Below are 26352 nucleotides of genomic sequence, written 5' to 3' on the forward strand. Positions count from 1 at the left end.
ATGCTGTTTTGATCTTGAGCTGCCAGGACCAGAGACACTAATTATCCAACCTGCCCATTGAAGGGGCTGGGCTGCAGCACCAAGCAGGAATTCCCAGGGAAGGCACTGGGGCTTCCTCAATGCCAACACAACTTCCTGAGCAAATTCAAGAATTCACTCAACCTTTAGTAGTGAGGACGAATAAGAAAACCAGCTTGAGATAGGACAACATCTCACCATGAAAGCCAGTGCTGAACAAACACCACAGACAAAGCACTGAGGGGGGGAGCTGAGAGGGCACAGAATCCAGCTCCCTTTTTCTTGGGTTTTAAGTTCTTCCAGGAGCTACTGGCTGTAAATTGCTTCCTAAAAGTTTAGAAAGGAGTTAACTTTCAATGATAAGGGTCTCCTCTAAAATAATTGTGTGGTAACAATGCACATCTTGTGAGCTGCTCTGATCTCTGCCCTTTGTAGAACTTTCTAACAGACATGATTTAATCCAAGTCTCCTCTATCAAAGCAATTGTGAAACCCTTTAGCACAATCCCAGTAGAAGATCTGTATTTCTATCCACAGAATTTAACAATTTCAGCAGAAAGTCTCTATTGCTAACCTAGTTCCTCCACAGAATTTAACTGCAGAAAAACCATGACTCCAATACCAGATTCTGTGATTTAACACAATGGAATATTATATTGCTTCTGATGTATTTATTTCACTATTCCATATAGTTGCAGCTTTTCATTACAGTTAAGATCTTAAAAATTAATGAATCAATTTTACTATATTCAACTTAGACACACTTATGGAGCTGGTTTCATATTTTTAACACAATTTTTTAGTGACAGCTTGGAAGGCAATCCATGAAAATACTTTGGTGAGGGAATATTATTTCAGTGGATATTGGAAAGGAAAGTTGCAGCCCTACAGACTGTGCAGACCCTGCAGTTTCAGCATCCCTCAGGCCTGGCCCAGTCCTGCCCCCCAGATGCCCACTGCACGTGGACCACTCCCTCCCACGGAGCTGCTGTGTGCTTGCTACAGAAAAGAACAACATCTATTTTCTGACATTGCACTGCAATGCACTTCTGAGATATTTATTTGCAAGAAAAGTATTAAAAACAGGATATAAATCCATTTTAAGAACCTTTTCTTAAATCAGGCATGTTCTTAAACCACACCCCTCCAGCAGCTGCAGGCACGACTGCAAGGAGTTCTCAGGGAGAATTTCACCTCAAGAAAGGAGAAACAAGGCACTTTCTTGCAGAATAACATCACTGAGACAAAGACTTTTCTGGATTGCTTAACAGTCAGAAAACACCATACAAAGTCTCAAAAAAAAAAAAAAAAAAGAAAAGTAAAATTATAATACCTACACTAGCCAGTGCCTTTCAGAACAATATTTACAATAATTAGGAGCTCAATCCAAACCTCTGGATCCAATTTGTTCCAGAACACTTGAAACTAAACCAGCAGTTGTTAACAGTTACCATCCAGGACAATTTGAGACCAAACCAGGTTTAAGGTGTTCCAAGCTTTATTTTCACCTGGAAAAAATTGTGTTTAGGCTTCTGCTTTAAATAGTCTGAATTGTTCTAGAGATTAAGCCCCCAACTCCTTTGGACACAGAGAGGGGGTGAGCACACAATTGCCTTACTTGGGTTGGGCTAAGTAACATTTAAGTAATTCTAAACGTGCAATGTATTACAGAAGTTGCCCAAACTGAACATATTCTCTGCAATTTCCTTCTCTGGAACAATACAGGCTAAGCAGATGCCTTTAACATGTCTCTCTTATCTGGGGCATTCACTGTCTTATCACTTAAAACTCTTTGGGGGTAGAAGCTGCTGGTATCATCTCAAGAGAGATATGATTTCCAAAAATACCCTGAGGTTGTGTGCACACACTGCTCACCTCCAGCCCTGCTTCCTGCAACACTCCTGAGCAAACAGTGCAGAGGCAGCCTGAGAACAGCCCCAAGAAAACAAACACACATTCTCCTATTTGCAACCTTTATTTCATGAATAATTAAGAAGAGAACATGGCAACATTGGCAAATTGAAGGCATACATACTAAATACTCATACAGAATACATCATGGAGAAAGTAAAATGCCCAGGTCTCTAGTGGTCCTTGCAAACTGAAAGCATATTGGGTCCTCCAAAAGGTTTAGCTTAACACAGGCTTGCTGACTTCTCATGTTCCAATCATGGCCAACTTGTGTCTTTCAAACCACAAATACAATTGGAACACTCAGATTTTCCTCAGAGCTGCATTTCTCAGCTCTAACCAGAAGCAAACAACATGTTTTTTCCTCCTTGCCATTTAAATATCTACACTAATACACCAGCCTAAGTATTCAAGACATAAGCACTGGTTGAAACACGTTCCGTGTTATCAGAACCTGCAGGAGCACCTATCTGCACACACATTTACACATGTGGGTACTTCTGTACATTGATGCAAAGCCTCTCTCTATGTAAGATATGTGTAAACTATTCAAAAGGGTTCTGGAAAAAAAAGCAAAGTACTTGCACTTGTCTGGAGGAATTTCTAAACCCATCCACAGACTGACACACAGCAGCTGTGTTCCAGGGAAGAGTAAAACCAATACAAATCAGAAAAGCTGGAAGGATGAGAAGAGGTTTTAGAATCACTGGGTTTTAGGTCATCTTTAAAGGCCATGGAAAGTGAGCTTTAAATTAGCTATTTAGGAGATATCATTACTGGCTGCAGTGTCATCTCAAACAAGGTTAGTCCTTATGCAGTATAGTGCTGTGAAGTCAGACTGAGGCATCACTAAATTCTGTTCTTCCACCAAGTCCAAAATTCCTCACACTTGTGTCAGTTCTGCCTCACACCTGAACTGGAAGCACCCTCCAAGAGGAGGAGGGTACCAATTAATGCCCTTCTGGGTTTGATCAGGGGAGTTGTCCAGCAGTAAATGGGATCACTGATTTATTTCAGATACTCTGAACAACTCCTGATCATTACTGACCTAAAGTGAACTTACAGTCTGGAGGCAAACTACTCTATGCCTTGTTTAGCAGTGTTATACTTTCTTCCCATTAGATAATATAAAAAAACCCCACATTTCTGTTCAAAAAAACCCTTCAGATACATATAAAAGTGCTACTTATAGACAGAAAAATTAACCTTACAATACACATAAAACCAAAAGTTTCTATCAAACTGAAATGTTGTAAGTTACAAGGATTAATTACTTGAGAATGTTACTTGTATTTGTGCCCTCCTGGATGAACTGATTTCCAAGTAATCATCCTAAAATGAACAAATATAATAATTGGAAACCATTAAAAGCCTCCAGAGAAATTTCAACAATGGAATAAAAATAAAAAAAAAAAAAAAAAAAAAAAAAAAAAAAAAAAAAGAAAAAAAGGAGCCCCTTTTTCCTCATTTGTTGAAAGAGCTCAGAATAAAAAATGGACAATTCCATTATTGCAAGTGCAGTCCACAGAACAGGTCAGCTGATGAACTGTGGAACTGGGACTGCCAATGGCTCCTGTGCATCAGGAAATGTCTGCTGGGCTCCCTCACTGCCACATAAATACATCAGCTACATGCAATTAAAATCATACATGGATCACTAGGTGAAAATGCACATCACACATTCCTGTGCTGGGGCAGAGCAGGTTCCAAGCCTTGACTTCCCCAAGCAACTTCCTCATCTTCTAGAACTATGCAAAATACAAAAGCCTTAGAAAAGTGCAACAGAACTAGCTTTATGACATTTTTCTTTCCATTTCCATAAATACAATCTCATAAAAATATTATTAAACAGAAGCATACTTCCCAGTGGAGAACTAACAGGCCACATTTCAGCTTTCAGTAAATGATTTTGTCTAAACTGAAAACCCCTGAAAATAGGGGATTAAAATGAAACCAGCTTAATTGCATCAGGCTGCTGTGATATTCTGCCAAAGTTTACCCTGCTGCTCTGCATCCCCAGGTCCTGCTGGGACTGATGGGAAGCTCACATGCAGCTCTGGGGCAGGCAGTGGCCTTGGGGTAAGGAATACTCCAAGCAAAAGCTAATGTCACTTGGAAGGAAGTCATCTGGGATCCATAGGTTTTACTAAAGCTTCATTGGGAGGAAATAATTCTAATATCCCAGAATGAATTAGCTCAGGAGATCAGGACAGTGGCTTTGTCAAACCAAGCTCAAGGGTGTTGCATCCAAACAACTTTAGGCAAGTGTAGCAAAAACACAAAGAAAAAACATTTGTATCAATTAACAGAAATCAGATCTGTACAAACCTCAACCTTTAAAGTTATTTAGCATTAATCACCCACAGCATACTTGCTACATATTCCAGAGGCTGAACATCTTGGGTTAGATAATTATAGAGCTTACTAAAAGGCTGATTGTGAAATCAGGGAACACAACAGAAGAACCTTAGATGAAGGAGGGACACAGCAAGCCACACAGTAATTTAAAACCCATCCAGCCACTCTCCTGTGAAAGCAGGAACACTATTAAAAATACCTTTCTAAATAGGGACAATTGAATGTATTAAGGGCTGTCTGTGTTTTGCCAGTCCACACACACTACCTTGGGAAAGCACAGTGCCATGTCCAGCACTCCTGGCTGACAAAGAAATTAAATAGCCCTTCTCACCAAATAATGCCTCAAACTGGTTAATATCAGCCTAAAGAAAGGGATACACTAATGGCAGCTTAAAGGAAGGAGTTGCAGAAATAGAGCTCATAGAACATAAAAAGCAAACAGAAATAAATATTTACCAAGTCTAGGGAAGGACCACAAACAAACCATACAGTTAACTCAGTCCATCCATGAACATGGCTATTTTAAGGTTCTCTTTCTACACCACCCCAGCATAACTCACAGTAGGCAGAAAGCAGCATGAAGATGGATTCCTTCCAGAAGAGTTTTGCCCCTTAGGAGCTCCTGCTTGGGGCTGTGTTAGTGGCAAGAGGCAAACAAGAAGTGAAGTCCCCACAGGAGTCACAGTTTAAGGGTGCAACTTTCACTTCAGCCTGTGGAAGGAACTGAACTGTCACACACCACCTGAACCCCAGGCAGTGTCCCCAGAGCAGGCACAGGCAGGAAGAAAAACACAGCTTCCCAAATAATCTGGGTTAAAACTAGGCTGGAATAAAAACTGTGCCCTGGGCCAAATCTGTACAGAAACACAACTGAGTGAAAGTAATCTGGTGATGAAAAAGAACCCAAATGTCTGGAGTGTTCAGACTGAAAAAAGCTAAAATTTAACAGTGAAATCAGGAAGAGAAATGAGACCCCCAATGTCACAGCTCCACCATTCCCAGGGCAGAGCCTCAGCTCACAGCACTGCACCATGGCAGGAGGGCTCCTGCTCATTTCTCCTCATGCACCAAAAACCAGAGCATCCCCTCTGCCAGGACATGAACAGGAGTCTCCACCAATAAATTAAAGCAGAGTTCATTTAGCTCTGGCAAATAAAGGGCCTTCTAAGACACAATGATGAACATTAGAGAAAAACTCAAACAGTGGAAATATTTCATAAAATTGGAGGCAAAAATTATCAGAAACACTACATGGAACTCAAAGAATATATTCTATGCAAAATAGACAAAAACCTACCTTTAAATTGGAACATGTCACAATTATATACTATATTCTGGAGAAACTATCCACAAACACAAATTTAGAAGTGGAAATTTCATTTTTTCAGTTATTCAGAGGCATAGGAATAAGGGCCAGAGATTCACACTGGAGATACTAAATAGTGTTTCTATTGAAACAAACAGCCAAAATCAAACTGGCTTAAACAAAACCAACTGAAACCCAAACCCAGTGTAACACCCATGGAAGTGTTCCCATCCCCAGGATCCAGAGGATGACACAGCTGTACCTGCACCAGGGTGTCCCACAGCTCCATCCTGCTGCCCACCCTGGCCAGGAGTAACCCTGATTTTCCACAGCACAGGCTTTTGCAAGGCACATAGAAAATATAAATGGATGACAACATATTTTCAGTACATTCAGCAATACCTTCTGGGTTAAAAGGGAAATAAGTCAGCATAAACTTGCACTTGACATGAACAGAAAACCAGGCTGTTTCAGGATTAACTATGAACAGAAACAAAACACAACAGTGTATTTATTCCACATCCAGAAGGGCTACTGCTATTTTTCCTCTTGAGCAACTGAATGTGGTTTGAACCTTCAGGAAGAGCCACACTGTGGAGTGCAGCAGGGCTTTGTGTTTGCTTTGCTCTCCCATTGCTTCGTTCCTTCCATGGGCAGCACCTGACACAAAGGCTCAGACACATCAGGACACAGAAACCTCTTCCTGAAGCCCAGGGCTCCTGGGCTGGATTCACAGAGTTTTATCACACAGATCGCAGCAAGAAGTAGTTCACAGAGCTCTGAAGTTCATTACAAGATCCCTATTACTATTACTGCTAGCTTTTCTCTCTCTTCCTTTCTGGAGACCAGCAGTTCATGTTTCAACAGAAGGGATCTGACAAACATGATTTCTCCTTTCACAAGTGGTGACACTCTCAGGGTTATTGCAGTTAAGGACTCTGACAACACTCCAGGTAAATGAAGGTGACCATTGGACAGAAAAAAAATCAGCTCGAAGCTTGAATTACCTCACCAAAACAGGTGATGAGTGAATTTAGATCAAGAAATGCTATCGTTTTCATTAGAAAAATATTATTTTTTAACTCTAAGGCAATGAATAAGACAATCATAGATAAGGATATCAGTTCAGAGGATAAACAGAAGGGTTTTTAAACACTGATTGGCAAAATGTGGAATTTAATAATAGGAGATAGAAAGCAAGACAGAACTAATGTGTATTTCCACTAAGACTATTCTTATTAAAACTAATGAAGTAAAAAAAAAATTGAAGAAATATAGAGGAGAGGAAAATGCATTTCAGACTTTTATTAAAATGTATTAATGAAGATCTTTCACTTGAAACCTCGCTTGTAACAACTGTCTTTAGATTATGCTGGCTCTTCAAATGCACCAGTTAATAATCTGAGGGTCTCTACTTCTAGTTCTAAAGAGCTGCAAGAATGTTTGAGACACCACTGCTCTGCAAACTTCTCCAAAGGCCCTCAGCACAGGTTAAATAGTTATTTTGCAAAGTTCCATAATTCTCACAGGCACATATCAGTGTAAGTGTGTACTGTTATGCAATGCTAGAGACATGCTGAATTATTACTCTTCACATGGGCTATGTTCTTCAGATGATGGGGTTTTGGATTTGGCAATACTTTTGAGTTAAATCTGTGCTTTTTTACCATGAAGAAGTTTCACAGATGCCAAGCACAGTTGCATTCACTGGGTTAACATCTATGACATTCAAACTGTCCTTAACAGTCGTAAGAGCACCATAGAACAGATTTATTTTCTTTACAATGGGGTTACTGCTGAAAGAGCCTGTGCTTATAAATAGCAGCTGTTACAGAACTCACTGCTCAAGTTGACTTCTGCTTAATATTAATGAGATGTTCCATGGCTGAACTGCTGGTAAGTGCTCAGAAAAGCAAGAGGCAGAAGCAATGACAGAGTGAAGTCTCCCCAGGATTTGACAAACAAGATTGCAACAAACAGCTCGTGACAAAGGGAGCCACGAAGCCATCGGGAGCCATTAACATTCCACAGCAGGCTCTGAAGTGCCAGCACCTATCAACTCAATGATAGCTAAGGCACTTAAACTCTTTTGCCCGAGAGCTGCTAAATGAATTCAGGTACATTTTCAGAAAGAAAAAGAAGTTGAGCAGACTAAAGTTTCTCAATTCCTTCCTTGTGACAGTGAGTCATTTCCACGCAGTATTTGAGACGGCTGGGTGGACACACATTACATCAGTTCCTCCACAGTCCTTCCCAGAGAACATCTCACCTCCTGTCACTCAGATGAGCATGTGCAAGACCAAGGAAAAACACACAGAAAACATGGCAAAGTTGGATTTTGAGACAAACTACTTCATTATTACATCTTATGGAGAGTATCTTCTCTGCAGAGGAAATGCTGTCCCAGTTGCACAGTTCCAGCACAGCCATCCATGATCTGTGCTCGTATTGCTGCAGGGGAAAGCAGCACAGGCAGAGCAGGGAGAGAGCAAGGAACAAGCCAGACAAGGGGTGATCATTGATTCATTGCTGTTAGAGTGGAAGCACAGGGACTTTGCACAGATTCCTTGAAGTGTAGTGTACCCTGAAAGCCAGGAGCTGCATGTGCTAGTCTTTACAATCCATAAGATAAAGATGAAAGCCACATCACTGTGACAGAGGTAGGCTTATAATGAAGCTTTAGGACGAAGACTTCTTCTGTGCCAGATTTTTCGAGGTATCAAGAGCACTTTCCCCCTCAATTTGTCATTATAGAATCAAAGCTTGTTTTCCTAGAATATTGTGCACATTCTAAAGGATGGAAAATAGCTGTATAGGCAGTAACTAAGTTACCATTAAGAACTCTACTGTATAGGGCTGCCATATGCTGTGGGCAGAATATTCAGTCTGTGAAATCAGGATGCTACAGAAAGTTCAGTGATATGATGCCATGTTATCCTTTTCCTTCTCAAAGCTTTATCTGTACATTCAGTCTCCTATATGCCAGAGGAAGCATTCATCTCTCTCCCAGCAAAGAAAGTTTCAGGAAGTCTGACTGGAAAGGCAGCACAGAAGTAGTTCAGGCTCTTTAGGCTACATAATTAATCTGAATAGCTTAATAACTTGGGTTATTCCACGCACTGTGGCAACAAGTTCTTACTTTTAAACAGTTGTTCCCATGCTTAGTAGCTGAAGCAATCCATGATAGTGTCACTGAAGTCTGAGGGGACTCAATGTTGCCAGTTTTGAGTGAAATGGGGATTAGCATTTCAGTAAGATTTCCATCTGGTAGCTCACGTTGGTTGTATCCCATGGATGTGCTGAACGATTGGGGTTCAGGTTTCAAAGTACTTGTAAATTGCTGTAACATACAGCATGACATTCTGCCAGTCCGGACGCTCCGTTCGCACCATTTCATTGATGTCCTGTCACAGAAAACACATCGGTCAAAAGCAGCAATGGAAACCCTGAGAGCAATGTGGCAGTGCTTTCACACATTCCTGGCAATGGGAAATCTGTCAAGTTTCCACAGTTTAAAGCACTGATGAAGAAAGCTCTGTTTTCTTCCATATATCTTGGTATTACTTACAAACTGTAATGAATAGCATATCTGTAAGACAGCTCTTTTGTTGACTTAAGATTGAAATGCCTGATGCTGTGCATGTTCAAGCTGTGCCCCACTGAGCACAGCTGGTACAGCAGTCAGACTTTAGTGTTCACAGAACCCTGCACCAGCCTTGCAAATCAACACAACCCACCCAGGAGCTGTGAGCCACGGAATCAAGGCCCAAATATTAATTAAAGTTCAAAATTGCCATCAGGTTAAGCACCAATAAATAACTGACTCTCATCTACCCTCTTCAGCACATGGCACAAAGCAAAGCAGAGTGATGCAGTTCCTAGTAATTTCTGTTTACTCTGTCTGAAAGCTTTGGATGCAGGAATCTCCAGAACTCAAAAAAGAAGTTGTGAGTTCTTTTAGCTGAACATCTTCAGGGAATGAGTAACTTCTACTTGCATTCCTCCTGTTTACATACAGCAGGTTTCACACCCTTCTTAGCCCCTCACTCATGTAATATGGATGAGAAAAAATGCACAAACCTCCACATCACACAAAGTGCAAGTATGCAAATAGCTACTAACTTCTTCAGATGGATGCAATTTGCACTAGACTGAATTCCATTCAATTTGCCTGTTTGGAGTCTCTCTAATGAAGTACATCACAAAAAGGAAGGGCAGACAGCAACCATTTGGACTAAGGCTGAGTTATGCAAGAATTTCTGTAGTTATTTTCCACTATCTCATTCTTACATCAGCACTTGGTAAAAAACTTCCACATCTCAAGTCAGTGCCAAAGTCAAAGTAGGAAAGCCCAGGAGCTGCACTGCCATTGTCAGCAAACACAATGCTGGGGGGTAAAAGCACTGATAAGGATCAAGGAAAGTGTTATTTTTAAAAACTCTGTTGTACTGTTAGTTGCTAACTATGGCAGCTTTGTTAGAACTTAGGTTGCAGAAGTATCACTTAAATCTCATTTCTGATAGTGGCCATTTCAGCTGAGTTTTTGTGATCACTCACAAGGGTTTGGATACTCCCAACTCCACACCTTCAGAAGTACTCCCGTTCTAGTAAACACTCTACTGCTGAAAACTAATTCTTTTATTGTGACATTTGTGTAAGACAACTTTTAAACCATCACTGAAAAAACCTTACAACTATTTGCAATGATGACAAAAGTCTAACCTTAAGAGGCAAATCTCAACTCACACTACACTGAGAAAAAGGAACAAATTACATTGCTTGATTTGTAGCTCCAGAGTTCAAAAATCCTGAATAATTTAGAAGTAGGTCAGAGACAGGACAGATTTAATGGATTATTGAAATCTTATTCTCAAATTATTCTCAAAAAAATCCACTGCTGTAATTAATATTTATTTTCATATTGGGAGATAAGTGTTGGTGAACCTTCCTTTTAAAGCTTAACCAGTCTGCAGTTCAGTCATTATTTAGTGCAATAACCTCCAGCTGAGCTCACCTGCTGCTATTTTTAAGTATAAACATCCAGATCTTTTGAAACTACAAAATGGAGTTATTTGGATTTTATAAGTGGGTCATAATTAATTCAATATACATTTAAATCTTACCAGAGTAGATTTGATGCCAACACTTTCAGCTGCCTGAAAAGCCAAAGTGAAATTTCTTCTCTGCATGAGATATAAAAACATGTTAGAAAACAAGGAAACACTATTTCAAACACAACAAAATGGTCTTAATGTTCATAATAATGCTACTACTTAAACTTCAAATGGAGTATATAATTAGACTACAGTAATTTTAAAGAGCCATAGGAATGAATGCGTTTTAATATCATCCAAAAATTTATAAAAAAAATTATCAATTGCCTGTTCAGAAGATAATGCTGAATATCATTGTCAGTGAAGAACAGCTGAGTTATAAAATGCTAACGAAGAGATTATTTATTCTCTGAAAAGAATAAATAAAAAAAATCTCTTCATGCATTAATGAAATAATATTTTGTTTTTAGGATCTATTATCATTGATTGTACACCCTGGGCTAATCAGCAGGTAGGAACCGTGGCAGACCAGAATACAAAGAGATTGATGGAAATCCTAGTAACACTGGGGATTTTAGAACTCAGATTAGTTCACTGGTCTTTATTAACTCATGTCAACCAAAGCAGTGCAGTCCTGGGAATGGGATTTTTAATGTCTTACCTTGTCCTGGCTGTTCAGCTCTTGATAGGGAATATGGGCTGGGAGGTAAGTGTGGAGGACTGCACAGAAAGCCAGGCCATCATTCCAGCTGCTGCTGAAGTTTGTGATGTCAATATTCTTGAAGGAAAACAAAAATAGAAGCAATATTACAATTGTAATCTAACAATTATTACATGCTACCAATTGATCAATACTTCTTTTTAATACCTTCAAAGAAATTGGCAGAGAAAGTGGACAGCCCAGTATCAAAGTTTTGTGGTAAGAACTGCACTACTACCAGAGGAAAACAAAATAATGTAGTGGTAAGAAAGTCAGTTATTTTATATATTAATTTCTGCTAATCTTAAGTCCTCCTTCAAAAAAAGTGCAAAATGTGTGCTTGAGTGTGTGTTAAAAGCTGTAAAATGTTGTGCTACAGAAAGTAATGGATTTGGTACAACTGTACCACAAACACAAATTTAAAAGTGGAAGTTTCACTCAGTACTTCAAAGGCATGGGAATAAGACATTTTTGTGAGGGCCAGAGATTCACTAAATACTAAATTGGTGTTTCTATTGAAACAAACAGCCAAATCAAACTGGATTAAACAAAACCAACTGAAACCCAAACCTAGTGTAACACCCATGGAAGTGTTTCCATCCCCAGGATCCAGAGGATGAACAGCTGTACCTGCACCAGGTGTCCCACAGCTCCATCCTGCTGCCCACCCTGATGTTACAGCACATCCCCAAGACAGAAAAGCAAATGAGTCAAAGACTTGTACCCCAAATCCCTGATCAGACAATGTGCTCCTATCTCTGCTCATGTTCATTCTATTTTCTCCTTCTACGACATTCATATCCAGACAAAATTTCTAATTGATGAGGGAAAGTATTTTCTCTTTTAAACAAACCATTTCTCTATAGAAACTGATGAGAACAAGAAGACAAGCAAAAGTTAACTTTCATTTGGAAATAAAGATGTTCCAGCAGATTTAGTGCTGACAGTAGCAGAGAATCTTTGGGATTGAAACTGAAATTGAAAACTGCTGTCTTGCACTCTTGATCTTTTAGTTCCCGTAGGAAACTCAGTGGCACTGGTAAATGCATCTCCTGAGACTGTATAAATTATTGGAGAGTCAGCCCAGTCCAAAAGAGTTATGAACAAGATGCCTCAGTGACCTTTTAAATGAGTGTATATTTGGCTGTTGGCAGTCAAACAATGTTAGAGAGGCTAAGTGGATAGCAGTCAGTTTAAACTTTAATTAGGAAACAACCAGTAACAACAATATATCATATCTCTTTTACACTCTCATAGAGAAATATAAATATGCTTTAATATCTAACCCACTTAACTGAGCTCAAGCAGAAGTATTGTATTTGCAGGGAAATGCCCCAATGAAGGCAGGAATGATGCATCTGACTCCATGTTCACAGAAGGCTAATTTATTACTTTATGATACTATATTATATTAAAGAATACTATACTAAACTATGCTAAAGAATACAGAAAAGATATTTACTCAATGTTAAAAAGATAATAATAAGAACTTGTAACTCTTTTTAGAGTCTCAAAACAGGCTGGCCAATCAGTCAAAGCAACTCACACCAGAATTTAATGAAACAATCACCTTTGGGTAAAAAATCTCTAAACACATTCCAAACGAGCAAAATACAAGAGAAGCAAACGATATAAGAATTGTTTTCCTTTTCTCTGAGGCTTCTCAGTTTCCCAGGAAAAAAATCCTAAGTGAAAGAATTTTTTCAAAAACGTAAATGCTACACAGAACTTTACTTAGTTTTCAAAGTTTTAACAGCAGAAACTAAAACCTCCAGTGACAGAAGTGCAGGATCACAATCACCTGAGCCAGCCTTTCACCTGACAGTAATTTAGTTATCATCATCATCATCAGCTGTTTTGGACAGGACACTGAAAGTGGTTATTGCTAAGGCAGGGAACTCCACCCCGAGCCAGCGCTCTGTGCCAGGCAGCCCAGGCCACTTGGACTTCAAATGAACAACAGCCACAACCTCCTCTGACAGAGGAAAAAAACAAAAGTCTGGGCAATTTCTAGAAGAATGTGAGGGAAATCTGGGTTTCCTGCCCAGCTCCAGCCCCTGTGCTGTGCAGTGGCCCCGGGCTGGGGCTCAGTGTACGTGCTGGGGCTCACAGCGGAGCCCCCCGGGCTGTGGGAACTGCTCTGCTCACAGCTTCCTCCAGCCACAGGCTGGGAAAACTCAACACCAAAAGGGAAAAAATAAAGGGAGGAAAAAAAAAAAGCACTCTCTTTTTTTTCCTCAAGAGAGACAGGAAATTGGATTTAAATTAATGCATGGTTAAAGCTTTCTAAATGTTACTTAAATTAAGGAAGCATATGCAACACATAGGATGAGGTTTTAAGGAAAAAAAAGGGGAAAATGTCAGATTGTTAAAGCAAATAAATTTCTACATGTGTCAATTTACAGAAGTCACTATTTGGGAAGCTCTCTTCTCCTACCCTGTACCCAATAAGGCCTCAGGCTCACATCTGTGTCAGTAAGATAAAGATAAAGGCAGGAGAGGGGCTTTTTCTGTCACAGACTTGTGTGGCAAGCTAGCTGTAAAAATCAGGTGTGAATGATCCTGTGTGCTTTGCTCTACAATCCACTGAGGGAGAAAAACTCAAACCTGGTTTTCCCCTCTTGGCTGAAATGTTCTCCCTCTTTCCCTGAGATGAGCAAGTGATGTGGGAAGGGGAGGAGAAAGATGTACACTGGCATTGCCACAATGAAATTACAACAAGCGAAAGTCTTCTCTTCAACATTACAATTGTACAAACTAAAAACTTCACTTTAATATTAGTAAGTATCCATAGAATGCTGATTTTTTAATATAAACACTGGGATGAAAAAGGCCACTCAAATACACCTACACATTTGGTTGGTTCTCAAACAAAACCAAACTCAAAATACCCCATTTTTCTAAATCATCTTGTAGGGTCCAGCTTTTATTATTAAGACAACAAGCAGAAAGCAAGCCTATCATCCAAGAATTTTAATGTATCCAGAGAAGCTGAATTAAATACAACGGAAGGAAACAATTAAAAGGGACTGGTTTCTGTTTCCAATTGCTCTAAGCATTATGAATTATTATTACCTCTCAGACTAAAAGAAGTATAATATTGGCCAGACAGTAAAAACAAATCTAGAAAGGGGACAGATTGTCATTTAAACTGAAAATTTAATTTTTCATGTAGGGCTTTGAGCACATAACTGGCACATTTAAATACGGCAAATTTTATTTCCTAAATGCTTTTAACTACTTGTGGTTTTTTTGAAAAAGCTTGGTCAGTATAATGAAATCAATCTTGCATTAAGCCCTTATTTCTCAAAGAATTGATGGTAAACAGAACATCAATCTAAAATCTCTGCCATAATTTCTTCTTTGTTACTGCTTTTATTAAGTAATTGGCTCTATTAAGAGAATTCTGCTGGAATCTAATCTAGAATTATTCTTCAAGACATTTCAGACCACAAAGTATTAAAGCAACTCAAGGACATACTTTCAGATAAATTGTCAAATGAGGAAAAAGCTTTTCTGGAGATAAATGAACTAGAAGGGCATTTATCATTCTTTGTCTATTAATGATTAATGGGTAGGATGGCAGCGAAGCCACCTCTGTGTTTGGGGCAGATGGTTTTTAAATAGGTGATTTTTACAAAAGTTAAGCAGCAGACCATTGTCATAAAAAGATCTGTGGAAGACACTTTCCAACCAGGAGTAAACAACAGAGTTACAAATTTGTAAGACTTTCTGGAGACAGAACATAAAAATATCAAGTGAAAAATAGATGGTACTAGAACAACCTGGTAGATCCACAACCAAGCAGCATTTCAAGCAGGACTCCTGAACTGGAAACTGCAGAGCAGGAGCAGCCACCACAAAATGAGGATTCCCTTGAGCTCACATAGAAAAGACTAAAAACAGTATTCCCCATGAAACTTTCTATACTGCTTAACAGACTGAACTTTGTAGAACATCAATCTCTGCAAACCTATGGCTTTTCTAAAACTCACCATTTTCAAGTGGTTTTACCCATCATACTGCTAATTTTAAAATTTTCTCCTATTGATTTTTGCAATAATTCTAAATTAATAGAGGATCTAAAGTCAGTGAAAATACTTTTTCTTAAAAAACCAAGAAACAGATGTTAACTATTATAACCCAGTAACTCTTTAATTTTTTTATCCTCCCAGAAAACTTCCACAGCTAAAAACCCCACAAACATCAAGAAACCCAACTACAGAAAGCATGGTTTCTAACTTGCAGCTACAAATTAAGAACAAAGCAATTTTGATCATTTTTTCAGACATATCCCCAGCTTCAATCTCCTTGAACTGTGGACATCAGAACTCCAGCAGAGCAGCATCCTGCACAGCAGCCATTTCTCCACCCTTGTTGTGCACAAGGAGAAGAGATTCCCTTATGCAAACTTGGTTTGGCTCTCAAAAGAGTCAGGACATGAAGAAAATAAAAGCATGTGTCTATATCTCTGTTGCATTAGTAATTAAATACGTGGGTTGAGAAAACAAAGCCATTAATATGATTCTGTGCTATAATATATTAAAGCCTTAAAACAAGATTTGAAGTTTAAGTGTGCAGAGCTTGGCAGACTTCTTCCCATGGCAGAAAATTACTAGTAAAATGCTTTTAAAAGCTTTTAAAGATATATCCACAAAAGAAAATAGTATCCATTACAGAAGATTACAAAGGTTAACTACAACTCCATTGAATCAGGATTCACTGACTCTCAAATCATGGAATAAAGCTGTGCCTATCTGCTCCTGGCAGTGGGTGAGAACATGAAAATATTTCTGGAATAGACTTAGCAGCAGTCCCAGCTACTGCCTCTTCAATGCCAGCTTCTGGAAAGGCAGTAAATGGCAAATATAGACCATCAAAACCCTTAAACACTGACTGGTAATGTTTCTTTCCATACCAAACACATGTTATTTTTCACTTTGGGCATAAAGAAGAACCATAAAAGAAACAGTCATTCTCACAAAATCCAGTAATAGCTTCAGACATTAATGTCTGAAATACTTAGAGGTACAGACAGCTTCATAATTTATTCTAAATGTTGTCATAATTAAGTCTAACAAGTTGACATTTCCCTTGTATCACAATCCAATCCAAACAAAAAAAGGAAGCATGTCTTTCCATAACTCAATGATTTTTGGCTAAAGCATCAGCTTAAACCAAGGAGAGAAGTGTTTTGGCATCCTGACTGCTCTGATGAATCAACCAGACAGCACAGAATGCACACCCTGGAGTCAGTATTTGAACACAGGCTTACATAAGCACACTCATGTCCTTTTCTTGTGCATTTTTAAAATCAATATAGCACTTTGAATAGAATATGGCCTAGCTCAGTGTTGATAAGTTTAAAAAAAAAGGAATCTGAACCATTTTTTACTTCCAATTTTGTTATTCTACACTTATGGCCCAAGCACAAAAAAAAAAGCATTGCTTGATTCCAAGGTGCATTGAGCACAGCATTCAATTTCTTGTAAGACATGTAGCTTTGATCTGTACAGGAGGTAAAAATTAGGTCCTTGCAGCAAAAGTCTTTCCAGAAATCAACACTGCATGAAATAGAGGACAAGTACTACATGGCTACACTAAGTGTATCTGTACCTAGAAAGTGTGTAAATCTTAAAAAAGTTTTTTTTAAAAAAAATTAGTCTATTCTTATAGCAATTTTGTTAATTGCTTTTTTTGGTGCCAGACTTCTGGAAGTGAATTATCTTTCAGAACGCTGACAAAAATGGAAAATAAATGGAAATACTGGTGGAGATAAGAATGGGTAAGGATGTGTGTGTGTATCCTGTTTGTTAGTCCTCTTTTAACATGAAACATGCATGCTCACATCCTTTTGGGGACTTTTATTAGCTGTGCACTCAAAATGAAAGTAGCTGTGCTCCAGCCAGGGTAAATGCTCCCTAACAGCTGGATGGGATTACTTTATGCTTTGAAGATATCTGGAATTTATGACAGTTTTATGACAGTGCACATATTTCAGAGGAGCCAGGAGGATTCTTTCCTCTGAAAAATGCAGCACTTGGCTCTGTGCTGTGCAGCAGTGTCAGATCCTGAGCACAGCTAACACACAATAAAATTTCAACTATTTTGTGCCTGTGGATCTGAAAACTAAAGGTGATTTGCTCCTCTTTTATTCAAAAGCTTATCTTGAGAGCAGCTCTCCTCTCTGAAGGCTCAGAGATCTGCTCAGGCCAGAGCACAATGCAGCTCAGTAATCTGGGTGTGCAATTGTGCCAGGACTGAACAGGCTCAGGGTGGAATTAATTCAGAACCTGCCTCTGCTAGTCCTGCACTGACCTTCTGCAGGTCACCATCCTCCAAACTGAGCTCCAAGGAGAAATCCTGCCTGCAAACAGCATTCAGGCAGCATGGCAAAAGCTACAATATTGTAAGAGATGTACTCATTCAGGTTTTTACACCAGTAAATTCTCTTATTTTCTTTGGCTGTATCAACCTGATTTTTTTTACTGAGGTTTTGAAAAAATATTTGGAACACAGTTAAATATTAACAACTACATTTAAAGGTGACTATTCATTTATTCCCCTCCAAATTTGCTTGAATAAATCAAGAAAAGTGTACTATGAAGTAATTTACAAGGTTTTTTAACAGAGTTTATTCCACTATAATGGACTGAAATTAAGAGCTTCACCACACTATCATATTTGAATTATTTAGCATTCACAAAGTTTCAAGTTTCTAAAGCAGAAATAAGGACTTAAAACTTTTAATCAAAAGCTTGAAAGCAATTTTCTAGAAGGGATTGGAAAGCAGGAGTTATTGCTCTTCCATTTTACTTAAGCTGGCAAAAAACCCATACCAGTTGTACCAGACAATTCTGTAGGGCTGTATTCTCCCCAAGTATCTTGTGAGTAAAGGAAACCTTCTGTCTTTGAAACAGGACAGAATTTGGTGTGGTTTTTTTTTTTTTTGTTTTTTCTCTTTAAAGAAGAGAAATTAATTTTATTAAATAAAATAAATATCAGCAGTATTTTCCCCTGCTGATAAGGATTAATCAACTCCACCACACCTGGTGTTTAACAGGCCAAACCACTGGCAGCTCACCTAGAACTCTGTACACCTTCAAAAAAATTCCAGAAATTAATATCTATCTGGTTACTTGTGTGATTACTATTTTTTAGTATTCATTATCTACTTTCTATTATCCAGTGTGAAATATAACACCAGAGATAAAAAGCAAAACAATGCCAGAAGCAAACATGTCTGTTAGAAAAGGAGCTTTAACTCAAGGTGCATGGCTCCATCTTCCCTGTGAAACACCAACAGCTGAAATAATTTTCTATAAATACCTTACATACATTAATGCATAAAGACCTACACCTCCAGGTGAGAGGGAGGAGACAAGACCAAAAAAATGATTATTGTTGGCAGTGCATGGATCAGTTGTGATTTAAACACATCTTGAAAAATACTGGCTAACAGGGCTTTACCTAAGGATTGGTAGTTTAATATGAATAGGACAAAAGTAAGAAAAGAATTATTCTGAAACAAAAGGTTTCTAATCCTTTGTTTTCTTTTGCTTGTTTCCAATGATGGTTACAATCTCCCAGGTCATTTTAGAACTGGTTACAGACTCCATCTAGGAGTATCCTTCCTTTAGCCTGCCACATTTACAGCTAATATTGGATAGAAATTGGTGACTGGATAGAAGGGATCCACTGCTCTTCCTAGAGGAGAAGGCTGGGATATTTGGGACTTGTGTTCTGTGAGGCTCCTGCAGCAGCTCAGAGACAGAGGAGCATGTCCCTGCAGCTCAGAAAGCTCGTGCTGGCCCTCACCCAGGTGCTAAAGCAATAAAACAACAGTGGGACAGAGGAAAAGTAGAAGTTCTGATGATAGGAAATGCTGGGGAGAAAAGGGAGCTGTGGCAGAGTGTGAGATACCAGGAAGAGCTGGAGGGAAAGAGGATGTCCATGCTTGCAGGACAGGGAAGGAAGAAGAGCTGAGTACCTTCAGCAGGACTGAATGAGGAAGGGAGATTTTCATTACCCTGATGCTTGTCTCCTGTTTGGCAGTTTTGAACACATATAGTTTTAAAATAAAATTAAATGAAGCAGAGATTAATTGAAAATAAAAAAAGAAAAAGATCCTTATCTATTATTGATAACATTGAGATGCCAGAAATCTGGATAAGCACTGTTCACAATGAATACACTGCTGGGTATGTTTAAAACATTAGAATACCACCAACACAGTGTTCAAGCAGAACTGAATTTCAGGGGATGCTGAAAATAATCAAACTCTGTACAACAAAGAAATGAAAAATGAGTGTGCCTAAAGCAAAAGCCATTCTTGTCCCAGAACTACTTAATATAACCTCCTGATACTATCTCACAATTTCAATGAAGGCATTGCAGTGGCTCTGCAGATGCCCTGTGCTTTCTCAGCACCATGCTGCAGGTTCTGAAGCAAGTACAGAAAGTATCAAAAGTTATCCTTTGAGCAGTGTTTATGAAACTCCAGGAATTAGAAGCAGCAATCTGTAGAATCAGAAGTGTATTCTTCAATGTGCACACAACTAGAGAGTGAAAAGTTTGGAATAATTTCTATCACTTTTCCTAACCAGATTAACGAAGCTGTCACATTCATCTTTCATTTCAAGACAATATGGGAAAATATTTTTGCACTTAGTTTGAGGATTTATAAAGCAATGTAACATCCTGCCTTTTTTAAAATGTGGGGAAGGAGAAAGGCTCTTTCCACAAAGCTGCTTCTCCTCAGAAATAGCACAGCTGAGTATCAGACGTGCACAGGAAGAGGGGGAGGGTTATATCCCAGCCTGCCCATTGTGCTGGAGGAGCACTTTTCCTATGGATGGGCCACCATCCTGTTATGTGGCTCTCAACTTCCTCCTGCATTGTGAGCCTCAAGTCATGGAAAGAGTAAAGTTCTTAAACTGAGGATTGTGTTGGGAACTCCAAACACTTTCAATACAAGTTAACCAAACAAATACATCACGGTCAGACTATTAACATCCTGGTTTAGTTTGCTGAAGCCACTATTCTTTTGAAAAAATAATGTAATCAGGAGAACTCTGGACAGTTATCTTGTTAGTTCTTTTGGCTTCTGATAACATTTGGACCAAGTGAAAAAAAAAAGAAATCTGCAACCACAGTGGAAAGCCAAGTTCAAAATGCAAGACAATGGCACCTTCACAAAACAAACTCCCTAAGAGGCCAAATGGGAGTTAAAGATCCAAAGAAAACCCTATGATAATTACCTATAAAAAGTAAATATCTGAAATCTGAGAAATGGTACTCTAGCTGCATTTGGGAAACAGTCACTTAAACATTCAGTTGATAAAGTTTCAGCTCCAGTTTCACAAGTGCAAGGCTGATTTCAAGTGCCTCAGAGGGAGGGCAGCTGTCCCTTCAGACCAAGCTGTGGAGCAGTGACTGAGGAGCTGCTGCTGCTGGAGCCCCCGTTCCCAGGGGAGGGTACAGGACATGCCAGGGCACTCAGCCCATGCAGTCAGGTGTGGAGCAGCCTGGTTTGTGCCACGGGCAGGCTCCACTGCCTGCAGCCACTGCACACCCAGCTCTGCAGGTACCTGGTAGCCCTCTGTTTTCTTCTGGCACCACTTCAGCAGGGCGTTCCTCTTGGAGCCTCCATATTCTCTTGCCAGGGCAGACAAGGGATCTTTCCTCTCTTCCCTAGGAACAAGGCCAGAAGAGCTTGTAACACAACAGAAATAGGTATTTACAAAGGCTCAAATAGAAGGACAAATTCTTGGCACACTGGAAGAAGCAGGATACAGCACTTATGACTGAAAAACAGAACACACAAGAATACCTGCAAAAGACTTTTGAGTTAGTTAGGAGTAATTCTTTAATTAGCAAATCATCCTTCTTTTTCCTTTAAGCTTTTTTTATTAGATCTTTCCACCTCAATGATATTTCTTTCTAAGAGCTTGAAAAATTAAACTCACAACATATTAAGTTGCAGCCTGAACCATTAAGCTAACTCAAGTGACTTTATTTCTTATTTAGAAAGGATATAAACTGATGCTATCTCTTTTGCATCTCATGGCTGATTACAAATGTCACCTTGAAACAACAAGTTTGCATTTGAGCAGCACGGTGTTATTAACAGAATACTTGCCTGAGACCTGGAGTTCTCAAAAAAGAAGGGGGAGATCTGTGTAGGCTGATCTGCCATTTGATGTATTAGCACAATAAAAGCAGTCAATTAATTTCAATTCCAGTTTGTCAAGCTATCTTAAGTAATTTTTTCCTTAAGAAAAGTTTGAGGAAGAAAAGAACAACCTAACTAAGTTGGCCACTTTTTCATGAGCCTTACATTACAAGCATCTCTTTACCAGGATTCAGAAAATAATTCTTAGATTAAAAAAGTATATATTATAAAGGATAATACTTTAGTGGCCTGGCTACATGACTCAGTATTTCTATACATATTATAATGAACAGTCTTTGACAAAAAGAGCAAGTACAACACCATTGTGGATATTAGTTACCACACAGGAAGTGTTACAGCAATTGTTCTTTTTTTCAATAATCTCCATTTGGAAAATTAAAATAAGATAGATGTCAGTGAACTGCAAAGACTTCCCTATCTGCCATTTTTAAAGAGTTTTATCTGGGTGTCCTGGTTTGAAAAGGAATTAAGTTTTTTGGGATGCTGTGGTCAAACCAATAGGTGCTCAGATTTGAATAAGCAAAGTTTTCACAAAATAGACAGAAATTATACCCTAAGCTACTCTTTCTGAATATTTCCCAAAAGACACAGGGATTGTATACATTCACTCTCAAATCTTCAACTCTTTGTTCTTTACAGCCCATATGGTGACTGGAGAGAGGGGTGGAATGTGGAAGTAAATAATAGCACCAGTGGATTCTCTGCTGCAGATTTCAGGTAGCAACTCTCCAGCTCCTGCTAAGGGAAAGAAAGCATCCATGGAATGTGAATATCTTCCTGTGTGCCTGCTATAAACAGAACACCAGAGACTATTCCATGCACCAACATCTCTTGGTCAATGCACAAAAGAGAACATGGCCCAACAGACAAGGAAATGTTTTAAGGCACTAATCTCAAATACATGTATTGCAGATTTCTTGGCCAGTCTTCACTGACATATGGATGGGCAGGATCTCCAAGTTACTTAGAGATAACAGCTGAAATATCCATGAAAATTTATGCCCAACAGGACAGTAAACACAAAACAGTAACTGCTATCTTTGATGCTGAGCCTTCAAACCTAACTGCTCATCTTGATTTAACACGAAAAGGAAGTCAATAATTGCATATTTAAAATGTGAAATAAATTATCTGAACAGGTCACTGTACTTAAACTTCATAGGCACCACACAGCCAGAACGATGCTTCAAGAAATTCTGTACTTAAATCAGTACAAATATCAACAACTTACACTGGTGATTTTTTCCTTCGGTGATTGAAACAAGTAACAATGGGATTGCATATTCAATCTATAATGAGGGTTATGCAACACTTTGAGAACTGAAGAACAGAGATCTGGGGCAACAATAGAACTCAAATAAAAATATCCTTCTCTCTTTATGCTAAACATACTGTTTAGCCAAGAGGGAGCTGTACAGCCTGTTCTCAAATTCCAGCAAGAGCACATGGTTTATATCAGGTTCTCACAGCTATGAAAACACTGCTGAAGAAAATAAATTAGCATTAAGTTGTATGGAGACAATGAGAAATGGTTTGACATACAAATCTTACATGTTCACATATTAGGTCAACTGCATTTCAAATCAAAGAGCCAATGAAGTTTCACCCAGAACAGGGAACTGCAGGTATTTGTTCTAGTGAATTACACCAATAACTGTTTATCTTCCAATAACTTTAAGAAAAAGGTAGGGGAAAACAGAGAAATCTGCTCATGTGACAAACCACAAGGCCACACTCATCACCACACACCCACTGCTCACAGCCCATTAAGTCTCTTGTAGCACTGCAGGCAATGGTTGGGAGCACAGTAATGATTTCATAATTACAACTGTCCAGTTTCACCCTGGAATGCCACACTGCTTGCTCCAGTCTGCAGACTGACACCAACACAACTCAATGTAACCAGTTGAAAGTTCATACACAGGTGTTTCAAACTTATTACTGGATGTACTCAGTTTAAATTTAGGTGCTAACATACACATTAATTGCTAGTAGTAAAGTTCCCACAATTAAACTCAGTTTAATTTGTGCACAATAAAAGGAAGGTGGCACTGAGGCCTGTCTCAGTTGATTTCAGAAAAATCACTTTCAAAAGCACCCACAGCTGTAAATATCTTAGAATTTTATATATATTACAAGTGTCTCTGAACATTAAGAGTTTAATACTTCTGCTGTACAAAAGCTTTGTCAGGAAGCTCTGTGAGAAATGGTCTTGACAGAGTTATTTAACCTTTGTCTGCAAATTTCCCAATCTATGAAGCAGAGCTGAGGACATACTTCACTTGGATAACGTGAGGATTAAATACTTTGAAGTCCTCTGACTGATAACACACCAGAGAGGAAAAGTTTTAAATTTACCACAGACTTATCTTTTCTCTTACTAATCAAAGGAGGTTGTCTGGCCATTTGTTGCTCAGACTTGCACTATGACTCCATCTGTGAGACCAAAAAACCCAGGCCCACTCACTCATGGTCATTAAAAAGACCTGTCAGTGTCTGGGATTAAGATCTGGGCATGCTGCTTTTTGTCTTCAGCTGGGATTACAGAAGTTAAGGTTTATCATGGTCTCCCTGGGTCCAAGGCAGTCTGCATGATCTGCTCCATGTGCTGCAAGCTCCCTTCCTGAATTTGGCTCTGTGCTATTTTGAACTGCTATTATTATTTAGTGACATGACTTAGCTTGCTTTTCTAGTACAGTATACAGTCTGCTATTAACTTGTAAGCTTTAAAAAGCTTAACTTTTAGTCTCACTTTTAAAACAAATACTGAGCTGTAGAAAAACCTTTCTGAAGCTCTTACAGATTACTGAAGATCATTGTTGTGTGGGGTCTGCAGTCTCAGTACCAATATCATATACTAGAGGTATGCAGGCAGACAGCTGTGAAATTACACCCAATAAAGGGGTTAATTAATTAATTACCTTATTCTGCTTCTGGTTGTAGGGGTGACTGATGCTGTAGGAGAAGATGAGAGGGACAGCTGTGGGGAGGTGGTGCCCATTGCCATGAGAGATGCTGGGGATGCTCCATCAGGTGCACTGATGTCCCTCTTGATTTCCTCACTGCTTCTTCGAGACACTGAGGGGAGAATTGCCCAGGCATTTATCATTTGGAAACACAAAAACTTCCCAACTTGCTCTCAGACAAGCATTTGTTCAGAAACCAAGCACAGAAACCTGTATCTAATAGTAGGTGTCAATATTCTTCTTGATGCTTTCCACTCTGGGAATATGAAGGATTTAGACTGCACTAGAAACATTTATGATCAAGCCTTTATTTTGAAGCAAAGAAAGTTTGATGGATGTATCTTAATGGAATATGACTACTCCCATTTGAAGGATTTAATGAATAAGAAGGAATTTTAACATCAAAACATTTATTTTCCTCTAGTCCATATAATTACACTGTGAAGCTTCAAGTAGTTAAGGAAAAAGAAAACCAAATCAGTTTAGAGATGACAGCTGTTTTATTTCCATTTAATTTTAATGAAGAATTGGCATGTATGTGATGCTCTGGACATTAATTAAATATCATCAACAAGAATATCAAGTGTTGACCTGAGATCAGTCAGCCACATTCCACAGAGCTTGCTTCATTTTATCAAAGGAAATAGTTTTTGTTTCAAACGAAAGCACAAGCATTGTACTCTGTAAAACTAAATTTGGAAATGTTACATGTTCTATACATGGAAGAGTTTCCAGTTAAAAGTATGAGGCTTGTCTTTATACTTAAATAATCACCATTGTTCATGTTTGTGCAAATCAAAGATTCAACTCTCTACATAAAACAGGGACTTATTTTCTAATGACCTGGGGGCAAGTATATTAATTTATAAATACCAGACACAAGAAGTTTGGGTTCTTATACAAACAAAAACTATCTAAAACTTGTAAGCACTTAGTCAAATATAGAGGTCTTAAAAAATATTGATTTAAAATCAATTCTGCTGGGATTTTACAGAGCATCCTTTTCACAGTATTACACTATTTGTGCTATAATTCATAAAGATTTGGTTTTAGAAGCCCCTGCTGATACTGAGACATCAGTATTACAGCTTGATAGTAAACTAACACTCTGCATAAATTTGTATTTATAGCAAGTCTGGCTTTTTTAAAATCCAAACTTAACATCAAATGTCCAGCAGTGCTGAAGAATATTTGTGGGTTATGGCAGTCACAAAGCAGACCTGTAAGTACATGACTGAAATGAGAGTTCCCCATTTTCCTGAACACCTGAAAGCTGTGGTGTTACCTGAAATGGATTTGGCACTTTCCATGGCAGGGACCCTGGGCAGAGACGCCGGGCGGCTGGTGGAGGATGTTCTCAGCAAATGCTCTGCACAGAGAGAAAGGGAAAGGAGGGAGTCATCCTTACTACAGCTTCCAAATGTAACATTCAGGTCTGAGTCACCAATATTGCCCACCAGTGCCCGAGTTTGGCTGTTTTAGGGAGGGCAGGTGGGAGATGGAAGAGCCCTAAAGTTGCCCATTGCCAGTGAGGTGCACCAGGAATGCACCATGAGTCCCTGAATCCTTCTGCCCTAAAGCAAAAAGGAGATGTTCTCAGCAAATGGTGGAGGATGTTCTCAGCAAATGCGCTGCACAAGGAGAAAGGAGGGAGTCATCCTTACTAAAGGTTCCAAATGTAACATTCAGGTCTGAGTCACCAATATTGCCCACCAGTGCCTGAGTCTGGCTGTTTTAGGGAGGGCAGGTGATTCTATCTGGGAGACAGAAAAGCCCTGAAATTGCCCATTGCCAATGAAGTGCACCAGGAATGCACCATGAACACTTGAATCCTTCTGCCCTAAA

General features: G+C 39.0%; 1 protein-coding gene across 1 annotated transcript in view; it reads right to left on the reverse strand.

Moving 5' to 3' along the window:
• Window positions 1-3429: 3429 nt before the first annotated feature.
• Window positions 3430-26352, reverse strand: part of SPECC1L (sperm antigen with calponin homology and coiled-coil domains 1 like) — a 62923-nt gene continuing 40000 nt past the window's right edge. Inside the window, exons 11-16 of the mRNA XM_058816693.1 lie at window positions 25793-25876; window positions 24463-24619; window positions 20937-21039; window positions 11308-11424; window positions 10716-10775; window positions 3430-8996 (exon numbers count right to left, since the gene is read on the reverse strand). Coding sequence (XP_058672676.1) covers window positions 8907-8996; window positions 10716-10775; window positions 11308-11424; window positions 20937-21039; window positions 24463-24619; window positions 25793-25876 — 611 coding nt within the window. The 3' untranslated portion in view covers window positions 3430-8906. The remainder of the gene's footprint in view (window positions 8997-10715; window positions 10776-11307; window positions 11425-20936; window positions 21040-24462; window positions 24620-25792; window positions 25877-26352) is intronic.

Source organism: Ammospiza caudacuta, chromosome 18, assembly GCF_027887145.1.
Source record: "Ammospiza caudacuta isolate bAmmCau1 chromosome 18, bAmmCau1.pri, whole genome shotgun sequence".
NCBI classification, from domain to species: Eukaryota; Metazoa; Chordata; class Aves; order Passeriformes; family Passerellidae; genus Ammospiza; species Ammospiza caudacuta.